This window comes from Lotus japonicus, chromosome 4 (assembly GCF_012489685.1).
Source record: "Lotus japonicus ecotype B-129 chromosome 4, LjGifu_v1.2".
NCBI classification, from domain to species: Eukaryota; Viridiplantae; Streptophyta; class Magnoliopsida; order Fabales; family Fabaceae; genus Lotus; species Lotus japonicus.
This window is the reverse complement of record NC_080044.1, coordinates 46,475,458-46,496,638: the sequence shown is the minus strand read 5'-3', so window position 1 is coordinate 46,496,638 and position 21,181 is coordinate 46,475,458. Positions and strand designations below refer to the sequence as shown.

At 39.9% G+C, this 21,181-nt stretch overlaps 2 protein-coding genes across 2 annotated transcripts in view; both read left to right on the top strand.

Moving 5' to 3' along the window:
• The first annotated feature begins 10,222 nt into the window (after positions 1 to 10,222).
• Positions 10,223 to 11,577, top strand: LOC130710087 (uncharacterized). The gene is made up of 2 exons (XM_057559241.1): positions 10,223 to 10,562; positions 10,670 to 11,577. The coding sequence occupies exons 1-2, from the start codon at positions 10,363 to 10,365 to the stop codon at positions 11,073 to 11,075; spliced, it is 606 nt and encodes a 201-aa protein (XP_057415224.1). The 5' UTR covers positions 10,223 to 10,362; the 3' UTR covers positions 11,076 to 11,577.
• LOC130712828 (uncharacterized) overlaps positions 11,177 to 21,181 on the top strand; it is a 17,091-nt gene continuing 7,086 nt past the window's right edge. Inside the window, exons 1-2 of the mRNA XM_057562646.1 lie at positions 11,177 to 11,573; positions 11,674 to 12,235. Coding sequence (XP_057418629.1) covers positions 11,177 to 11,573; positions 11,674 to 12,235 — 959 coding nt within the window. The remainder of the gene's footprint in view (positions 11,574 to 11,673; positions 12,236 to 21,181) is intronic.

The following is a 21,181-nucleotide window of genomic DNA, read 5'->3' as shown; positions in this document are numbered from 1 at the left end:
AAATTTTCTCTCTTGGGGTACAACGGCTCCTTCGCAGCCTTTTCTCCTGTCCTCACCTTCCTGTCTCGCTTTTTTACTGCCCTCTCCTCTATCCTTACTCCGTTTCTCTTTTGGCGAAGCGTCCTCCTGTTCGCCGTCTTTCTCCTTTTTCGCGCGCCTTCGCTTGAAAGCATCATCCTCATCGTCCAAAATGTAGGTGTTTGCTCGCGTCCGGATCTCCGCCACGGACCGAGCCGGCTTGCGGCTCAACTTGCTATTCAGCTTCCCCGGCTGCAACCCGTTCTTGAAGGCACGCGCACATGCGTGCGGCTCTGACTCCTCAATTTTTAATGATGCTGCGCTGAATCGTTTTACGTACTGCTTAAGAGTCTCGCCCTCGGATTGGCGGACGTTGTAGAGATCCTCGATTGTCACTTGCTTGGTTTTACTGGAAGAAAACTGGACAAGGAATTTTGATGAGAAGTCACGGAAATTAGTGATGGACCCTCGGGGTAGCGTGGTAAACCACGTCATGGCTGTGCCTTTGAACGTAGCTGGAAACATCCTGCACTTCACAGCGTCGGAAGCGGCACTGATCACCATCTTTGTATTGAAATATAACAGGTGCTCCTTGGGATCAGCTTTCCCGCTATAGGTTTCAAGGACAATATTCTTCATGTTATTTGGTATAGCGACCTCCCTCACTGCCGCTGAGAACGGCTCGAATTCAGCTACGGCCTCCGCTTCACGCTGCCCTTCATCCTGATGCTCGGAACAATAATATTCTAGATGTTCTTGTAAATAATCGTTTTGCTGTCGTATATCGTCAACGCTACGGATCCAGCGCCTCCAATCTTGGTCGGAGATCGGTGCCGGAGTCTCCTCCCCCGAAGCTCCGAGTGAGTGCGCTGGTGATCTCTGCTGTTCCGGTGAAGTTGGCGGAGAAGGTAACAGAGGCGTTGGAGAAGGAGGTGGAGGTGGTGGTGGAGGAGGAGTTAACTGATCGGTTTCTTCACGGCGAACTTGCTCGCGTCGCGGCCTGCCTCTCACGCGACTGTTAAGTTCAAACGCATCATAACGTTTTTAAATTCTTAACTGATCGGTTTCTTCACAGCGAACTTGCTCGTGTCACGGCCTTCCTCGTCTATTCCAAAGATCGTGTCTAAATCCTGGTAACCACGCACCCCAGACCTGCTCTCTCGAGAAACCTACCAGAGTCCTAGTGTACGACATCAGGTCTTTATCTGTTACTCCCAATTGCTCGAACGCATCACCATAAATAATGTCCGCAGAACTTCCCTGGTCCAAAAGTACTCTTCGCACATTAAAGTTATTGATCCTGACCATTACCACCACGAGATCATCCTTGTGTGTCTTGATTCCCTCGAAATCTGCCAATGATATCACTATGTCCGGGTGATGAAAACCGAATGGAGTTGCATTCTCTTGCACTGACGTTACCGCCCTGACGTGCCTGCGCCTTGCAGAAGGTGTGTCACCGCCTCCACCGAAACCTCCGGCGATTGTATTTATCGTTCCCACCGGCGGTACAAGATCTTTGTTGAAGGTTTCTTCAGCTCCCTTCTTTCTTGTTGGCAACGTCTCCTTCTTGTCGATTGTTGGCGTTTGACGACGATCGTCTTGCCTTCGATCATCCTGCTGACGACTCCCTTTATAGCGATTCCCCTGCTGTCGTTCGCCTTGCCAGCGATCATCTCGATCATTCAACTGTGAGCGTCCCGCCCTGATTAATCTCTCAATCTCGTTCTTTAACGTGAAGCAATCTCCGGTGTCATGACCCGCCGATCGATGGTATTCGCACCACTTGGTTTTATACACGGCCGCCCGAGGCGGGTTAGTTTCCCTCTCGCCCTCTTCGACCGCGTGTGTCGCCTTGAATTCTCAGAGCAATTTCGTCAGATGTGCACTCAGACTTTTGCCCGATTACTCCCGCCGGCGAGAATCGGCTTAACGCCACGGGCGTCGACGCTCAAAATTTTCCTTCTTTGGGTAGAGTTGTTCCTTTGCTAATTTTTAACTGACTTGCCCCTCTTGTCCTTCCGCTTACTGCTTTCTCCTTTTTCCCACCTCTGTTTACCCGTCGACGAGACATCCCTCTGGTCGTCGTCCTTCTCCATCTTTGCGCGCTTCCTTTTGAAAGCGTCATCCTCCTCATCCAAGATGTAGGTGTTCGCCCGAGCACGTACTTCTGCCATTGACCGAACGGGCTTACGACTCAACTTCCTGTTCAGCTTCCCCAGCCGCAATCCATTCTTAAAAGCTCGCGCACAGGCATGCGGTTCCGACTCCTCAATCTTAACAGATTCTGCACTGAACCGCCTCACATATTGTTTCAAAGTTTCACCCTCTGACTGGCAGACGTTATACAGATCGTCGATCGTTACCTGCTTGATCTTACTCGCAAAGAATTGAACAAGGAACTTCGACGAGAAGTCGCAAAAATTTGTGATAGATCCCCGAGGTAGAGTCGTGAACCAAGCCATCGCTGTACCCTTAAACGTTGACGGGAACATCCTGCACTTCACCGCGTCGGAAGCTGAGCTTATGACCATCTTCGTGTTGAAATAAAGCAGATGATCCTTTGGATCGGTCTTCCCACTGTACGTCTCAAGAACAGGGTTCTTCATGTTGTCCGGGATGGCCACTTCCCTCACCAACGTCGAGAACGGCACGAACTCCGCAACGGCCTCTACTTCCCGCTCTCCCTCGTCTTGCTGCTCATGACGATAGTACTCTAGCTGCTCCTGCAAGTTATCGTTCCGCTGCCGTATGTCATCAACGTTGCGGATCAGGCGTCTCCAATCGCGGTCAGTGATCGGAGCCTGAGCCAGCGGCGTCCTCTCCCGCTTAGGCGAGGACGGCGGAGAAGGTAACGGAGGCGTCGGAGGAGGAGGCGGCGGTGGAGGTGGAGGAGGATTCAATTGCTCAGGTTGCTCGCGACGGACCTCTTCCCGACGCGGCCTTCCTCTTACACGGCGCGGTGGTGAACCGCGTCGCTGCTCCAGCCCTCCGTCGCGTCGTCGACGACGTGTCTCCATCAAATACCGATCACAAACTAGGAATTTGGCTGGAAATATGAAAATCAAAGGAAATCCTACAGAAAATCAAACTTCTCTCAACGAAATCACAATCCACGTAGTCCGGGAATCAAAATCTACCGATCCCCACAGACGGCGCCAAATGTTCTAGCCTAAGAAGATAGAGATAGGGTATAATCCCTAATGTGAGAGGATTGCGATGTGAGAGTCCTAGAGAGAAAAAGTGTAACCGCTTAGAGAGAGAATATAACAGAATTTCAAGCTTGTTATTTCTCAAATGAGCAAAGAGTCCCTTACAATTGGTAACCGCCCCTATTTATAAGCTTGGGGTTGGGCCTAGCGCCCCTAACCGCGCTTAGTGGGCCAGTTGGGCCTCTCGGGGAGGCCCAAACTCTCTGGCTCACTCACCGCCCTGAGGCAAACGCCCTTGGGCGAGGGCCCCTGGGTCTCGCCCAGTCCATGAACCAGTGTGAATCTTGTTTGCTTCTTTTGTTGAGCGAGCATGTTGTTACTATGCCTTCTTCTCTGTCAATTGATAGTAAATTTAACCAATGCTTTTTATTTTTCTTCTAAATGATGGGTCAATTTCTGAAATTTGATAGTCCCAAAATGTATTTGCTTTGCAAAGTTGAATATGACATATGACGAGATTAAAGAAACAAAGTTAGCATCATTTAGAAGAAAAATAAAAAACTTTGCTTCCTGAACCAGTGTGAATCTTGTTAGCTTCTTCTGTTGAGTGAGCATGCTGTTACTATGCCCTCTTCTCTGTCAATTGATAGTAATTTTAACCAATGCTTTTTATTTTTCTTCTAAATGATGGTTCAATTTCTCAAATTTGATAGTCCAAAAATGTATTTGCTTTGCTAAGTTGAATATGACATATGACGAGATTAGAGAAACAAAGTTAGCAACATTTAAAAGAAAAATAAAAAACTTTGCTTCATGAACCAGTGTGGATCTTGTTAGCTTCTTTTGTTGAGCGAGCATGATGTTATTATGTCTTCTTCTCTGTAAAAAAAAATTGAATCACTAACCAATAATTTCGTGATTCTAATTTGCATTAAAAAAAGTAAATGAATTGAAAATTCTTAAAATTGATTAAATTCAATAATGTCGATATTCTATTTTGTAATGAAAAAGGAAACGAATTAAAAAGAAAAGGAATAGGTGTATTAAAAACGTTTTTTATAGGAAAGGAATATAGTAGTTAGTGTTTTTATTAATTGACTATGGGTATGATACCCAGGTTGCAAGGATCACCCGTAATTGGTCAAGCACCATAAGCACTCCCATCTATGTTGCTTACATGTCGTGCTCAAAACATTGAATTGGCCTACATGTTGCAACTAGAACTCTCTTATCAACCCACACGAACACTGATAATTGATCATGTTAGGATCGGGAAAAAACCTCATAGTGAAACGATAGAGAAAATAGGATAAAAGAAAATATTTTTAGTGTTTTTATTATTATAACTAGAAAATAAGATAAATAAGAGATTGGTTTCTGTCCAGAGACTGATTGGTTCCTCCAATAGGGATGGTTCCCTTTACAACTCAATGATTCAATCTATGACTCTAACTTAAGGAGGATACTCCTATTTATAATAATCTTATACAAAGACAATATCGTAAAAGATACAGTATAATCCAGATAAAATATGACTCATAATAAAGGTAGACTCTCTAAATAAAATATGGCTTAATTGCACATTTGCTCCCTCATCTTTTACCATTGTGCGAAGTCTCTCCCCCATATTTAAAATGAGCGAATTTCCTCCCTCATGTTTCAAATTGTGAAAATTGGGTCCTGCCGTAATCTTTCCTTTTGAAAGGCAGAAAAGTGAAGGCTTATGGAGCTTGATCTGAAACCTGCTATGCATAATTACAAGTGCATACTGTGTTTTGAGATGAAGCATGGAAAGGTTTAGTTAGGCTTAAATATCTTTTATTATCTACACCAGTTCATTGTCAACTAATTTTTCAATCAACTTATTTTTTTGTTTTATACTACAGAATGAGGTTGAAGTTGATAAATGCTTTGCTGCTAAGTACAAGCATGAACTAGCTTTGGAATGGATCCTTAAGGATCCCAGAGGGAATGTCCATCGCATTCGGTACCATATGTGCAATTTCAATCCCCGAATCATTGATGGATGGGTGCAAATAAGGAACTTCTATGGATTGCAGAGGGTGCATTATTGCATGTTGAAATATTTAGGAGCATCTATTTTTGATCTTTTTCTCTTTAATGAGAGGTATACTGAGATTAATTATGTGCCAATTCCCTTGCATCTCATACTTGCTCCTTTAATTGTTGGAGGTCCTGAAACAAATTACAAGTTTTGTTATACTGTCAAGCTATGGCAAATGCAGTGTTTTGGATGTCAGATGGTAATACAATATTTTGTATATTTCATGGAATATTTATAATTTGTATGAGTATTCACTCATGCTAATCAGATCATGTTTTTGTTGATATTGCAGTTTCTGCCTGATGAAATTGCATAATACATTCACAAGAGTGGTGATGAGCCTTGGATTTTCAGAGGTCCTTCCATGCAGGACATAAAATGTTTTATGCAGGCACCAAAAGACAAAGCTTACGCGAGCATAGGTGCAGGGTGGCTGACCTTCTGCCACCAGGAGAATCTTAAGGCAGGTGATATTGTGGTTCTAAAATTCACAAATGCAACAACAAGGATAGTTCATGTGGATGTCAGGAGATTCGTTGCATGAGTCTTCAATGAAGTTCACTTAGTGACAATGTTGTAACTGGGTATGAAGTTCTTTTAGTGATAAAGTTGTAACCTGTTGGATCAAAAGTGTGTCCTGTTTTAGTTTATAGTACTCAATATGGTGATGTAAAGAATGTTTTCTAAAAATATTAGTAGTGTTCAAAAGGTTCGTGTTTGAAGGTCTGTAAGATGACAGAGTGCGTTGGTAGATGCTATCCACATGATTCTGTTGATGCAACTGTGGAGGCTGGTTTGTGGAAGCTTTTGGTGTTCTTTTGTAAGTGTATCTCCGAGATGATGAAATATTGTAATGGCATATTAGTAGTCTACTTGATTTGGTCTTACAAGTGGAACCTATGCATGTTGTTGGCAATGGATTTAAGAAAGTTTAATTTCCCGAGTACATCTTTCTATTTGTGTGGAAGTTGTTGTGGTGTTTGTTGTAACTTTAATTTTGTTATAATTAATAATTAAAATCTCATTGTGTGTGAAGTTGTTTGTTTATTAATTGTAACCTTTTTTTTTTGAAAATTATAATCAGATAATGAATGGACTTTCTCTTATAAAAGTCGACATCCTAAGGTGATAAAGAAACCTACCCAATTAACATAAACAAAAATTGGAAAGCATGGGGGATATACTATGATGGAATCAAGTGGATTGAAGCTTTATGGAGATCCATCAAAAACATTAATCCCCTGCCAAAGACTTAAGTATATTCCCCTCTTCCTGATATGAACAATGTCCACCTGAGAATGTTCTCTCAGTAAAATGTTACTTTTACTGGTCCATAGATAAAAGTTAAGACACTTCAGAGCTTTATTAAATGTTTATAATCTTGTGTATCTTCACTTGAATTCTGAAGTTCCTTAATCTGTGAGTTCCAATTCATTTAAGAAAAAAAAATTGAGACAGAATACTAGAGTTTCATATCCTTAGGTGCAAGCTTCAGAATATTGAAGTAATTTACTTTAGTAATTGGTTTTAAATAATTAAATTTATAAACAACATGAATGTATATATATATATATATATATATATATATATATAACTAATATATATAAAATCTCCTATACGTATACTCAATTATCTCCTATACATATACTCAATTATGATTTGACAAAGGTAAGTATTGTTTGAAAATGTTTTAAAAAAGTCATTTGTGCATTGAATCTTTTCCAAGTGAATGTATTAAATGAACATTGACTCATTAGTATACATTAAAATTATATGACTATTTTGCATGTTCACATTTAGTCTTTTGAGTATATAAAAAAAGTTTATGTATACATTTTCCATCCAATTAAAAGGTTGTCATATTCTCTCATATGGTGTTCCGGATTGAAACAGATGATGTGTTTGTGCAGTTTCTGAAAGTGTTATACACAGGTATGTTGTAGTTGTGAATATTTAAAAATTGTTTCTATATATAGTGAATTCGTGAATTATGTGTGCAGTATATTATGAAGAACGAAATTAGAAGGACTATATCCAATTGAGGCAATTTCTTTCAACCTTCAGTGAAGAAGGAAGAGCTATAAATTGACATTTCTATGGTTTGGCATAGTAACAGAATATTAACAAGGGGTATGAGGGAAACATACTTTTGCTTGATTTCTTAAGCATTGTCATACACTCAGACAGAAATTGAGCAGAGTCATTGGAATTTTAGAGGTGAGAAAACTATCTGATATTTTATTAGTGTTTATTGCTTACATAATGAGGATAATTAGTTTAATGCCCAGCTTAGTATTCACAAGTATTTCCGTTTTTTATTCATAATTGTTTCTTCAATTTATCAGTCATATAGATTTTGGATAACCAAATTTGTATAAGAATGATACATTAGGGGTATTTGAACCCATGTAAAAAAGAAACAAAGAAAGTGGAATATACAAAGAGAATTAGGAGAGGAGAGAACAAGAGGTAAAAATCCAAAAAAAGGAAACTGTGCAAACATCTTCTGGCCACTAACAGCAATGACAGCTCAAAAATACATAGAGCTAGAGAAAAAAAAATGAAAAAAAATGAATTTAAATCCAAGAGTAGACAAAGTCCAGTAGCATATCTAGAGAGAAGCTTGCAACACATGGAACTCAATCTTTATTTCATCTTTCCCAAAAGCCTTTCTTCCTGGCATAATCAGTCTCAGACATTGATCGCCTTCACTTGGACCCAATTGAAAAGTGACGCATGAAGAAAGGCTTTCCATTTGATATCATTGCACTGGAGCTAGGATCCATCTTTGGAATTTTTCCTTCCCATTCTTTTTGTCTATCAAAAACATCAAAACCACCATCAAGGTAGCTATCAATAGCCCTGTTCTTGGATATTTTGTGGTTCTTGCCCTTTATCTCTGATTCAGTTCTAAGACCTTTTCTGAACATCTTCGACAAATGCTTATCTCCAACCATTATTTTTATCTCATAAGTGTTTAATTGTTTGTTATATATGGAATGCAGTTGAATGAAAAATATTTCTGAGAAAGTAAGAGAAATGGAAATCAAAGATGTTTACATGGAGGCTCGACATCGACGGACAAAAATTTTGCGAGAGAAAAGAAAGGCATCCACTGATTTGTGTGAGAATACTAATACAGAGTATGGAGAAAATGTATCCATTACATGCATGTTGCAAAAAAATCACACATTTCAACCAGGTAAGAGTTATTAATTTTTTCTTTTTTCTCTTTCTTTGTACTTTTTACTAAGAGATAAATCTATATATATATATATATATATATATATATATGGATATACAAAAATACGGAGATAAGCATGATTTATGATATTTTATTTATTTTTGAAATGCTTTTTTTAAAGCCAATAACACATATACTTACAAATTAGCACAAGAGGTTATAAGAAAACATGTATAAACGATAGAGATATAATGAGAAGAAGATGAGAAAATAGGGTGAAGTAATAAAAATTGAAATGATAGAGATACTTAATCAGTAGATGAAAATATAGAGGATTAAAACCATAAAAAATGGATCAAAAAATTGGATGGATCACATTCAAAAGGACCTAATGGTGGTGAAAGTGAACAACTCAACATTCTTATTTCCACCATTTTAAGTTGCTTACATTCTATCACAACATGAACATCAACAAATATGAGATAGTTCATTAAATACAATTATAACAGGAGTGAAAGTCAAAGAGGTAGACATATATTTACAGTGCACATAAGTTCAACCACTAATAGATGAGTAACGGGGAAAAGGAAGATGAAACTGAGGAGCCCCAAATCCTAATCGCAACACATGTATTATTGGTCCAATCTATGCATAAATTCCACAATTCAAGTGACATAGCAATGTAATTTTGAAATTATTTTATATATTTATTGGTAGAGAGTTTAAGTAAAATTGGAATGTTGTTTTTCCGCAGGACATGTGTGCAATGAAAAATCAATGTCATCAAAAGCTGCCAGGCAAAGCAGGAAAAATATCTTGAGCAAAAAAAGAAAAAACCAGTCCAACCTAAATGGCAATGTCACATTTGATGTTGACAAGGAGAATCAAATGCCACCACAAAATGCAGAACTGCCCCCTATGCCATGTTGTTTACTATATTAGAATAAAATATTTTTATGTGCTAAAGATTATGAGTTTGAAATGTATTTGTGTATATAATGATATTTATTATAATATTTGTTAATGAAAGTCAAGGAAGGCATAGAAGATTGTTCAATGTGATGGATACACATAGAGTGCCATTGTCCAATATATCAAATACTTTGCTGGTAGGAGAAGGGTCGTCATCAATCAAGGTAGACCAGGAAAAAAAGAAGTATCATGGATCAAATAGAGATAAAGAACTATCATCAACAAATTCTGACCTGATGCAGTATAATGAGGGTAAGTTAAAGTAATATATTGATGTACCAATATTAACGATGATCATATTTGTTTTGTAATCTTTTAGATTGTAATATTATTTTAATTTTGATGAGTGTATTAATACATACTAATATTAGATTTATTGAAAATTTTGCAATAACAGAATTTGGACAGCAGTGTAATGTCAGAAAGCTGCAATATGCACAGGCAAGGTTGCAGAGGATGAATATTATTAACAATAAGAGGAAAGTGTTATCAGAAGAAAATGCAAATACAAGATTGCATGATGATAATAATGGTAGTCAAATAAGTCATGAAGTTGTTCCAAGCCTGTTTTTGACTGATAATGAAGACATGAACTTAGTGAATATAGTAGTCAAAGAACATTTTCAATTTGCTGAAAATGAAGGTATTCATTTTATTTAATATATTTTATAAATAATTTAATTTACTCGTGATCATGTATTAACAAATTTTTTCTTTGTTTGTTGATCACAGAAATTTTAGATATGGGTGATCATATTTTCATATGTTCTTATTGCAAGGCGAGTATGTGGTATGATGAGAGAGTGGAAAAAAAAAAAGAACACCCATCACCCAAATTCTCAATTTGTTGTATGAACGGTAAGATTGTGTTACCACACTTAGAAAAACCTCCTGCGTTGCTCTACAACCTCCTTACAGGAAATGACCATTGATCGAAGAATTTCATTGAGAACATTAGGTGTTACAATAGCATGTTTGCATTTACATCTATTGGTGGAAAGGTTGTGTCTTCGGTGAATGACGGTGGTGGTCCTCCACAGTTTATTTTGAGCGGGCAAAATTATCATCGGATTGGTAGCTTGCTTCCACCGGAAGGAAAGACTCCTAAATTTGCCCAGTTATATATCTATGACACGCATAATGAGCTTCAGAATAGAATGCAGCATTTCAGGTGAGGATTTAGAGCATGATATTATATTATTTATTTGATTTCTTAAATATATGTTAAAATCTAAATAATTTTTTACTGTGTTTTGACAATGGGGTTTCTGGATGCAGTTCATCTGAAAAGGGTGGAAGTGTTGATATTAGTATTGTGCGTGATTTAAAAAATATGGTAGATGAACACAACAAATTAGCTCAATCATTCCGTCGTGTTCGAGATTATCTACATGAAAACGAAGGCACTCAATTATCTTTAAGATTATTCAGAAGTCGAGGTCGAGATCTGAGGACATATAATCTTCCTACATGTGATGAAGTTGCAGCATTGATAGTTGGTGATTTTAATAATGAGGAGGTTGGAAGAGATATTATAGTGAAAACAAGTGACGGAATGTTGCAGAGAATTCATGAAACACATACTGCATTCATACCTCTGCAGTATCCTTTGATGTTCCCGTATGGTGATGATGGTTACCAAGAAGACATACCATACAGTGAGGAATACTTAGAGTTAGACTAAGAGAATATATTGCATACAGAATACAAGATAGACATGTAGAGTATGGCAATATTCTACTAGGCAGAAGACTCTTTCAGCAATTTGTGGTTGATACGTACACTATGATTGAATCACAGCGGTTATCATTTGTTAGAAGAAACCAGAATTTAATAAGAGTAGATTTTCTTAATGGGCTGGAAGAAGCTATTGACAGAGGAGAGACAGATCCGACTACTGTTGGCATGCATGTTATATTACCTTCATCATTTATGGGCGGGATGCAATACATGTTTAATAACTGCCAAGATGCTATGGCCATTTGCAAAAAATATGGCTATCCAAACCTTTTTATCACTGCTACGTGCAATGCAGCTTGGAGTGAAATTAAAAGATATGTTCGTCCAATGAACCCTCGTCCAGATGATAGGCCGGATATATGTTGTAGAGTTTTCAAGATGAAACTAGACCAAATGATGTCTGATTTTAAACAAGGTGCTATCTTTGGTGGAATTGAAGCAGGTATTATGATATTCTATTGCGTACGTATAGTTTTTTAAAAAAATAGATATATTGCATGTGTGCAAAATTTAATAATTAATAAAATATGTTTTTTTTGCAGGAATGTATACTATTGAATTCCAAAAAAGAGGTTTGCCTCATGCTCATATTTTACTATGGTTAAAAGGGGAGCATAAAATTGTTATGTGCGCTGATATTGACAAGCATATATCTATTGAATTGCCTGATCCAACGTTGTTTCCTAAGCTAAGTAAAGCAGTCTCACGTTACATGATGCATGAGCCATGTGGAACATCTTATCCAAAATCTCCTTGCATGAGTGATGGAAAGTGCACAAAATTCTTTCCAAAAAAATATCAACCGTCAACCAGTATTGATGAGGATGGATATCTTGTGTATCGTCGAAGAGATACTGGAATTCATGTTACTAAAAATGGTGTTCCTATGGACAATGGTTATGTGGTTCCTTACAATCCACATCTTCTGATGAGATACAGAGGTCATACTAATGTGGAGTATTGCAATAAATCAGATTCTATCAAGTATCTGTTTAAATATGTCAGCAAAGGGCCAGACAGGGTCAGCGTGCATATAACAAATGAGAATAATGTTGACAACAGTCATCATATTCGTGATGAAATCAAACAATATTATGATTGCAGGTATATAACTCCATGTGAAGCTGTGTGGAGGATTTTATTGAAGGTATGAAAAACGGTAGAAAGGGGGGGTTTGAATAAAGTTTTCAGTACAAAACTACCACCTTAAAGATTTTAACAAATCTTTTCGAGAACTAAGTGCAAAAGATAGAGATAGAAAAGCACACAAGGATTTTATCCTGGTTCACTTGATAAATCACTCAAGCTACTCCAGTCCACCCGTTAAGGTGATTTCTTCCTTCTTAGAATGAAGGCAATCCACTAATCAGGTAAGAGTTACAACTGCACTTGAAACCTACAAGTGACTAACAATTACACTGACTTAGCTCACACTAAGATTCACTCTCTTAGTCTTCTCTAGGATCCGATCAACCTTGATCTCCTAAAGGAAAATCAAACAACTGTTTGAGGTTGGTGTTTACAAGGGTTTGCTTCTGAATAAGCTGAGTGTAAACTAAATAAATTACAAGATGAAAGAAAGCTTAGAATATATCTTGCGCGTGTGTATTGCTTCTTGTATATTTCTTCTAGCCGCTTCTTTCAATCTTCAGCCTCTATATATACTCCAAGGATTAGGGTTGAGCGTTGCATGGGAAATGCTACCGTTGGAGGGCAGTTCTGGAAAATCCAGCTTCTGCTGTGGCTGAGAACGTTAGGTAGGTCGTCAGGAAGGTACACTTGCTTTTGTACTTGGATAGCGACTTGACCTTTTAACCTAGGAGACTTCTGATCAGAGGAATGCTTCGTATTGGAACTTGTGAAGCCGGTTGATCAGAGTCAGAGGGAAAGCACAGATCCTCTGACCATTGTATCTTCTGATTCTGAACTCAGAGGGAAGAACATGGCCTTCAGAGTTTCTTGCTTCTGGACTTCAGAGTATCCACTATTCAGCTTCTGGATCTTCAGAGTCTTCTACACCATCAGAACATCTGAACCTTCAGTGTTTCTTGGTTGTCAGAGCTTCTGGATCTTCAGAGCTTCTAGCGACTGAGTCCACATCAGAGTTTGTATATCTTCAGAACTTCTGAAGCTTTTCCACTGTTCATACTGAACATGGTGATTGCGAAAGCGTTGCTTGGGTTACCCTTTATACACAGTGCTTCTGATTTGTGTGAGATTGAGTTGAGGTCAGAGCCTGTAAATAGCACACTCAGAAAAACACGTTAGAGTACCACAATTGTTCATATCAAAAGGTTAACTTGTAATCATCAAAACATAGAGTTGTACTACTAGATCAAAACTTGATCTTACAATCTCCCCCTTTTTGATGATGACAAAACTAAGATTTTTGATGAACAATTCTTAAACAATAAACTGAATTCACTCAGAGTTTAGAGATATAGAATAAGACTTATCCTGATGTGAATAGTTTATCTTGCTCGTTCTGAATTCAAGTCACTGCTTGATTCTGAGCTTAGCTCCCCCTGAATCTAATACTTGATGAAAACGTTAGTAAAGTCTAGATTCTGAGCTAAAACATATAAGAGTTCAGAGTGAAAAGCTTATGACATAGATGAAAAACGAGTAATCAGAGCGCATAATTGATCAGAGTCATGGACAAGGTATCAGAGTCTTGGGTATCAGAGTCAACTTAGAATCACTTCAGAAGAAGTGAAATGTATTCCTTGTATTTGCCCAGTGACACATCTATGGTCATGAAGGTGGAACTCTTAAAATCTCCAAAAGAAAAATAAATCACACTAACACATCTTACACATCAAAAACTGGGTGTACTCCCCCTTTTTGTCATAAGCAAAAAGCTTGGGGTGTGAAAAACTTAGCTTGAAGTACAAGGTACTCCCCCTTAGAGAAGGTCTAAGTTTAAAGAAAATGAAGACGATGTAAGAAACAGAGTTAGGCGAAAAAAAAAAAATAGAAGAGTTAATGCAAGGGATGAACGTTTACCACCGGTCAAGTGAGTAAATAGAAGGGTCAGTTACCAAGAACTTAACCTCGAGAAACTGTAGGAGCATTAACTTTCAGAGAGAAAGTGAAGCCTATAAAAAAAAACGTTGGAGAGAAAGGTGAGCTTCACACCTCGAATAATTTTCAGTAAGAAAAAAATAATGGCATCATACAGAATGGCATTAGAAGAGCTCAGAAGGAAGGCGTTTGAGGAAGATATGTTCCTCAATATTAGGCATCCCGATGGTACAAAGACCATACAAGAGCTGACGAAGACACTGCTGGAAGAAGATCTTGGTCCAGAGATGGAGAAAGATCTGAAGGAGTTCCTCTGCTTCGTGGAAGAGATTCAGGAGCTTTGCCAGCGGGAGATGAATCTGCTGGAAGAGAAGGAGACTGTGGAAAAGAGACTCAAGACGACAGAAGATAGTCTAGAGAGAGATGAGCTGAGCATCAAACTCGGCACCATAGAGTATACACTGGATCGTCTGGAGAAGGAAAGAGTGGAGCAGCGCCAAGAATGCAGAAGAATGAGGAAGGATCCTCCATTCTAGATATAGGGAATAATGTATGATGGAAAGAAGTATGATGTAAACATAGAACAATTATGAATAAAACAGGTTTTGTGACACAAATATATATAGATATATGCATATAGAATCACAAATGAACAAATTAAAATAAGTAAATAAACAGAGTTTAAATAAAACAACGTTAAATGAAAAGGAAAAGGAAGAAAAAGAAGAGATCCTAAAAACTAAGGTTTGTCAGTACGGCGCAGAAGTTCCATCATCATTTGCTTCATCTCAATCAGCATGGATTCATGAGTGTCAAGACGTTGTTCCATGATGTCGAGTCTGGATGAGCTTGTCTGAGTAGAGCTGGAAGGAACGTTCTGAGCAGCTTGAGGTTCTGGAATGGAAGCAGAAGCAGCAGGAGTAAACATAACTGGTGCAAGTCGCGCTGCCTCAGCCTCAGCTTCAAGACGCTCTGCCTCAAGTCTGGCTTGTTCAGCCTGAGCTGCTGCTTGACGTGCAGCTTCTTCTTCTTGTTCTTTCTTTCTCTTGGCTTCTTCAATGGCTTCAAGAAGCTTGCTTCTCTGTTCTAGTTCGTGAAGAGCCACCCTCCTAGCAAACCTTTGCTTTGCAGCCTCAATGCTCTGACTTCCCTCTGCATGCAGGAGCTGCAGCATAACGGGAAACTGAGCCACCAGCCAAGTGCTCAAATTGTTCCACTCATCAGCCACATTTTCAGCATTCTCACTGAGGTCAGTCTGACCGTGCACATTGCGGAGCCTCAAGGAGGCTTCATGATTGAAAATATTGATGCACTCAGAGAGAGATGTGGGTTGAAGGTGAGTATAGGGAATGATGGAGAGGTTGGGTGCAGGAGAGGCTGGGTGATTGCTGCTATGAGCTTCAGAGGCACCTTGTGGAGAACCAATGTTAATTATGGGAGCATTGGGTTCAGAGGTTCCACGGTGAGGGTCTGAAGTTTCAACCAGAGGGTGAGGTGATCTAACCGAGGATTGGTTAGACACTGATTGTTCAGGTTCAGGGTCTGGTTGAATTGGCTCTTGTTGGTCAGGGACAGGGTGAGCCTGTTGGACTAAGGGGTCTGCCTCTTGGATAGGATTGGCCAAGATAGGTTCATCTGGGTCAACTAGACGTTCAGGTCTAGGGCCAGGATATTGCCTAGGGCTTGGACATGTAAGGTAATATTCTTCCAAGGCAGATACCTTCTCTTTCCTAACCTCCATGAATTTTCTAATTGATTCAGAGGTATTGGAGGGAGGAGAGTCAATGACATTGATGGGGAAGGATACAGGTGTGAAGGCTGATGAAGAGTCTGTATCCGTGGTTCTGACAGCAGGACGTGCTGACGCTCTGGGAGCAGAGTGATCAGACGTTCTGGGTTGTGGTTCTGTTGGTTTGGGTTCTGATTGGTTTTGGATGATGGGTTCAGAAGGTAATGGGTCGTATGGAATGGTAAGGAGAGAGGTTGGATCTTCTGACCTAGAGGGTTGGTTCTGAAGCAAATTCCAGAGTGGTGCTTCAGTAGGAGAAGGTTGAAAGAATGAAGATCTTGGGGAATGTGGTGGAGAGGTGGTTTGTGCGGCTGGTTGGGTTTCAGGAATAGGAGTGAGGGGATTTGAAGAGTGTTGGAGTAAGGCAGAAATCGGGAGTGCATCAAATAAATTCAAATCATCATCAGAGGTAAGTGCAGGCTTACTTGTATGTGCTGATGATCGAGTCACTCTGGCAGGAGCTTCAGTCCTTCTGACCTCTGCAGCAGCTGGTTCCACCCGAGTAGGCTTCACCACAATTCTGACCTTCTTCTGCTTCTTCTTTGGAGGACCATCCTCACTATCATCACCATCATCATCAGCAGGCTTGCTCTTCGGTTTCTTGACCAGAGGGACATCAGATTCCTCTGAGGATTCGTCCAGAACCATCTTCCTCTTGGTTTTCTTCTTGGGTGGAGAAGGAAACTCTGGAGCTGGCGGCAGTCTGCTGAAGAAATCATCAAGATCAATCTCGAATCCTTGAGCCCTGAGGTCTTCAACATAGCATCTGATGGCTTCAGGATGGTCTGCTTGAGTCCACAGAGGGTAGTCATTCAGAGGCATTCTTCTTCCTCTGATCTCAGAAGATGTGTCGTCATGAGCAGGAGCAATCTTCTTCTGGATTAAGCCCATTTTCTTCAGAGAGTTGGCAGTGAAGACGTCACTGACAATTGTGCTCAAGTCCTCTGTGCAACCAGCATTGATCAGGTCTTGAATGAGGCCACTCTCAATGAAGAGATCAGACAGCAGTCTCCCAAAGGGGATATACTTGATTGCTGACTTGATTGAGGCAGTAGTCCTAGACTTCCGGATGCACTCCTTCAAGTAGGAGAACAGGAAGTAGGGAAGGCAGATCTTCCTCTTGTCTTGAATGAAAAACAGCATCGCCTTCTGGTTGAAGTTGATGTAATCTGGGGAACTGCCCTTCGGTCTCTGATTGATGCAGTTGAGCAGGATCTTGTGCCAGATCCTGAGTTTGGGGTGAAGGTCCATCACCTTGTAGCTCGTCTTGCCCGGTTTGAAAGTGGTGTACAGGGCCTGGTTGGTTTTGTCTTTGGTGCTGGGTTTCAGCTTCGACTCAGTGAATTGGAATCGAAACCCATAAGCAGTGTCTGCACCTAGCAGATTCACGAATGACTTCTCCGTGATGATGATCTTCCTGCCAAGAATATGAGATACTACTTGAGTATCATCGCAGTCGGCGTGCTTCCAGAATTCCTTGACCAACTTCTCATACACCGGTCCTCGAAGTCGGTTGAAGTAGTTTCCCCAACCTTGAGCTTGGACTTCAGGACGAAGATCAAACCCATTTGCAGCCAAGTTGTCGAGGTTGAATCTCCATTCTGCCAGGACTTGGAGTTCCTCAGGAGGAAATACACAGTGAACGGCACAGCCCCGTTCTGCAATAGGAACAACCTGCTCTTGAGCTTGAACTTGTTCTTGTGCCGGGTTCTCAGAGCCTTGTTGACCCGTTGCCAAACCGACTACCATATGAGGGAACTGAGGTGCATCTGCAGTAGATCTTCTGGTTTGTCTCACCATTTTGAAGAGGTTGAAGGTTTGAGGTAGAAGATGAAGTTTGAAGGATGAAGAGAGATCGAGAGAGAAATCACGAAGGAGGCGGTTTTGAAAAGCAGAGAGTGCGAGAGTGAAAACCGGAAGTGAGAGAGAACGTGTGTGTATAGTGGGTTTTATCAAATAACCGTTGTTGATTCAAAAAGCACTTTAAGATCAACGGTTGAAAATTAAAGATAGATAGTAACAGTAAAATACACAATCACACACAGGAGATAAGCATATCTACACGCAATCATGACAGACTGTCACACGGGCACAAGGAACTATGCATCAGAAACTCTGACGCACGTGTTGTTGTCTCAGCTTCAGAGTCAGTACCAGTGGGCACACACACTCTGATTGAGTTACCTTCTGAACTAGACATCTTCTGATCAAGAAGTATCATAGTCAGAGGTTCTGATCCATCTTCACTCTGGACAAAAGTCCATGTTTAGATTTTTCAGAATAAAATTAAATTTATCTTCAGCTAAGGGCTTTGTAAAGATATCTGCCCATTGATGGTCAGTATCAACAAACTTCAGAAGAAGTACGCCCTTCTGCACATAATCTCTAATGAAGTGATACTTTACCTCAATGTGCTTTGCCCTTGAATGCAAGATAGGATTCTTGCTCAACGAGATTGCAGCAGTGTTATCACAGTAAATTGGGATATTGCTCTCAAGGATCTGATAATCCTCCAGCTGATGTTTCATCCAGAGCATCTGAGTGCTGCATATTGCTGCTGAGATATATTCTGCCTCTGCAGTTGATAGTGCAATGGTTGATTGCCTTTTGCTTGCCCATGAGACTAGATTACTTCCCAGAAATTGACAATTTCCAGAAGTACTTTTTCTCTCTGTTCTATCTCCAGCATAATCAGCATCACAATAACCTGAAAGCTTATACTCTGATGTTTTCTTATACATCAAGCCAAGGTTAGTGGTGCCTTTCAGATACCTTAGGATCCTCTTAACAGCAGTTAAGTGGGTTTCCCTTGGATCTGATTGGAAACGAGCACATAAATGAACACTAAATAATATGTCTGGCCTAGATGCAGTTAAGTACAGAAGTGAACCTATCATGCCACGATAGAGCTTCTGACATACTTTACCACTTATATCTTCTTTTTCCAGAATGCATGTTGGATGCATTGGAGTCTTGGCCACTGTAGATTCCAGCATATTGAACTTCTTCAGAAGTTCTTTAGTGTACTTGCTCTGATGGATATATGTTCCTTCTGGTGTTTGATCAACTTGTATTCCCAGAAAGTACTTTAATTCTCCCATCATACTCATTTCAAATTCAGCCTGCATCATCTCAGAAAATTCTTTGCATAGAGATTGATTAGCAGAACCAAATATAATATCATCAACATAAATTTGCACAATTAAGATATCATCCTTATAAGTCTTGCAAAAGAGAGTTGTATCTACTTTACCCCTTACAAACTCATTCTCCAGAAGGAATGAGCTAAGTCTCTCATACCATGCTCTGGGAGCTTGCTTCAGACCGTAGAGTGATTTCTTCAATTTGAACACATGGTCTGGTTTCTTTTCATCTTCAAAACCTGGGGGTTGATGAACATAGACTTCCTCTGAGATATAACCATTTAGGAAGGCACTCTTTACGTCCATCTGATGTAGAACTATGTTGTGATTTACTGAGAAAGAAATCAATAGTCTGATTGCCTCCAGTCTTGCTACTGGAGCAAATGTTTCAGTGTAGTCTATTCCTTCCTGCTGGCTGTAGCCTTGAGCAACTAGCCTTGCCTTGTTTCTGACTACATCTCCTTTCTCATTTAGCTTGTTTCTGAATACCCATTTCGTTCCAATAACATGGACATTCTCAGGCTTCTTCACTAAGCTCCAAACATCGTTCTTGGAGAATTGATTCAATTCTTCTTCCATGGCCAGAATCCAATCCTTGTCCTGAAGAGCTTCATCTATGGACTTGGGTTCAATTAAGGACACCAATCCTTTCAGACTCAGCAAGGTCTCTTCAGAGGGTCTGAAGGCAGATCTGGTTCTGACTGGTTCATCTTTGTTGCCCAGAATCAATTCCTTAGGATGAGCTGCAGTGATTCTGCTCTTCTTCAGAGTTTGTGAGTTAGAGGGACCAGCTTCTTCCTCTGGTTCATCTTCCTCTGGCTCAACTTCCTCTGGAGCTTTTGCCTTTGTCAGAAACATTAATGCTTAAATCTGCAAACTTTTCAACTAGCTTTGACTGGTCAGAGTCAAGCTTATCATCAAATCTAACATGAATAGATTCTTCAATAGTCTTAGCATCAGTATTATAAAATCTAAAACCTTTAGATCTATCAGAATAACCAAGTAATAGACACTTAGAAGATTTAGCATCAAATTTATGCAATCTATCCTTAGTATTGAGAACATAACAAACACAGCCAAAAGGATGAAAATAAGAAATGTTGGGTTTATGTTCTTCCACAATTCATAAGGAGTCTTATTCAGAATTGGTCTCACAGAGATTCTGTTCTGAATGTAACATGCTGTATTTACTGCCTCTGCCCAAAAGTGCTTAGCCATGCCAGTTTCTTGGAGCATGGTTCTAGCCATCTCCTGAAGAGTTCTGTTCTTCCTCTCAACAACACCATTTTGTTGAGGAGTTCTGGGACAAGAGAAATCATGTGCAATTCCATAGGAATCAAACAGACTCTCAAACTTGTCATTCTCAACTCTCCACCATGGTCACTTCTGACACGCACAATTCTACAAGCCTTCTCGTTTTGCACTTGAGCAATGAAGGTAGAGAACACAGCATGAGACTCATCCTTGCGGGTTAGAAACTTTACCCATGTCCAGCGGCTATAGTCATCAACGATAACCATCCCATATCTCTTGCCACCTATAGACTCAGTTTTCACTGGTCCAAACAGGTCGATATGCAGAAGTTCTAACGGCCTTGAGGTTGAGACAACATTCTTTGCCTTGAAAGGGACTTTTGTGAATTTGCCTTTCTGACATGCTTCACAAAGAGCGTCTGAAGCGAACTTCAGATTGGGTAAGCCCCTGACAAGGTTTAGCTTGCTCAGCTGAGAAATCTTTCTCATACTGGCATGCCCTAACCGTCTATGCCATACCCACTGCTCTTCATTAACAGACAGAAGGCACTTCACATTCTGAGCCTCCAACTCAGATAATCTGATCTTATAAATGTTGTTCTTCCTCTTGCTGTTAAACAGAACAGAGCCATCGATCTGACTTACAGCCCGGCAGGACTTTGATTGAATATAACATCATAACCCTTGTCAGCTAATTGACTTATAGACAATAAGTTATGTGTTAAGCCGTCTACCAATAAAACATTATCAATGCATGGACTACTATCTACACAAATAGTACCAGTACCAACAATTTTACCCTTTTCATTTCCTCCGAAGCCAACTTCGCCTCCAGGCTTAA

Excerpts from the sequence above, each read along its gene's own strand:
- LOC130710087 (XM_057559241.1), top strand. The coding sequence starts at position 10,363 with ATGTTTGCATTTACATCTATTGGTGGAAAGGTTGTGTCTTCGGTGAAT. Across the intron at positions 10,563-10,669 it reads AATAGAATGCAGCATTTCAG|TTCATCTGAAAAGGGTGGAA; the intron begins GTGAGGATTTAG and ends TTCTGGATGCAG.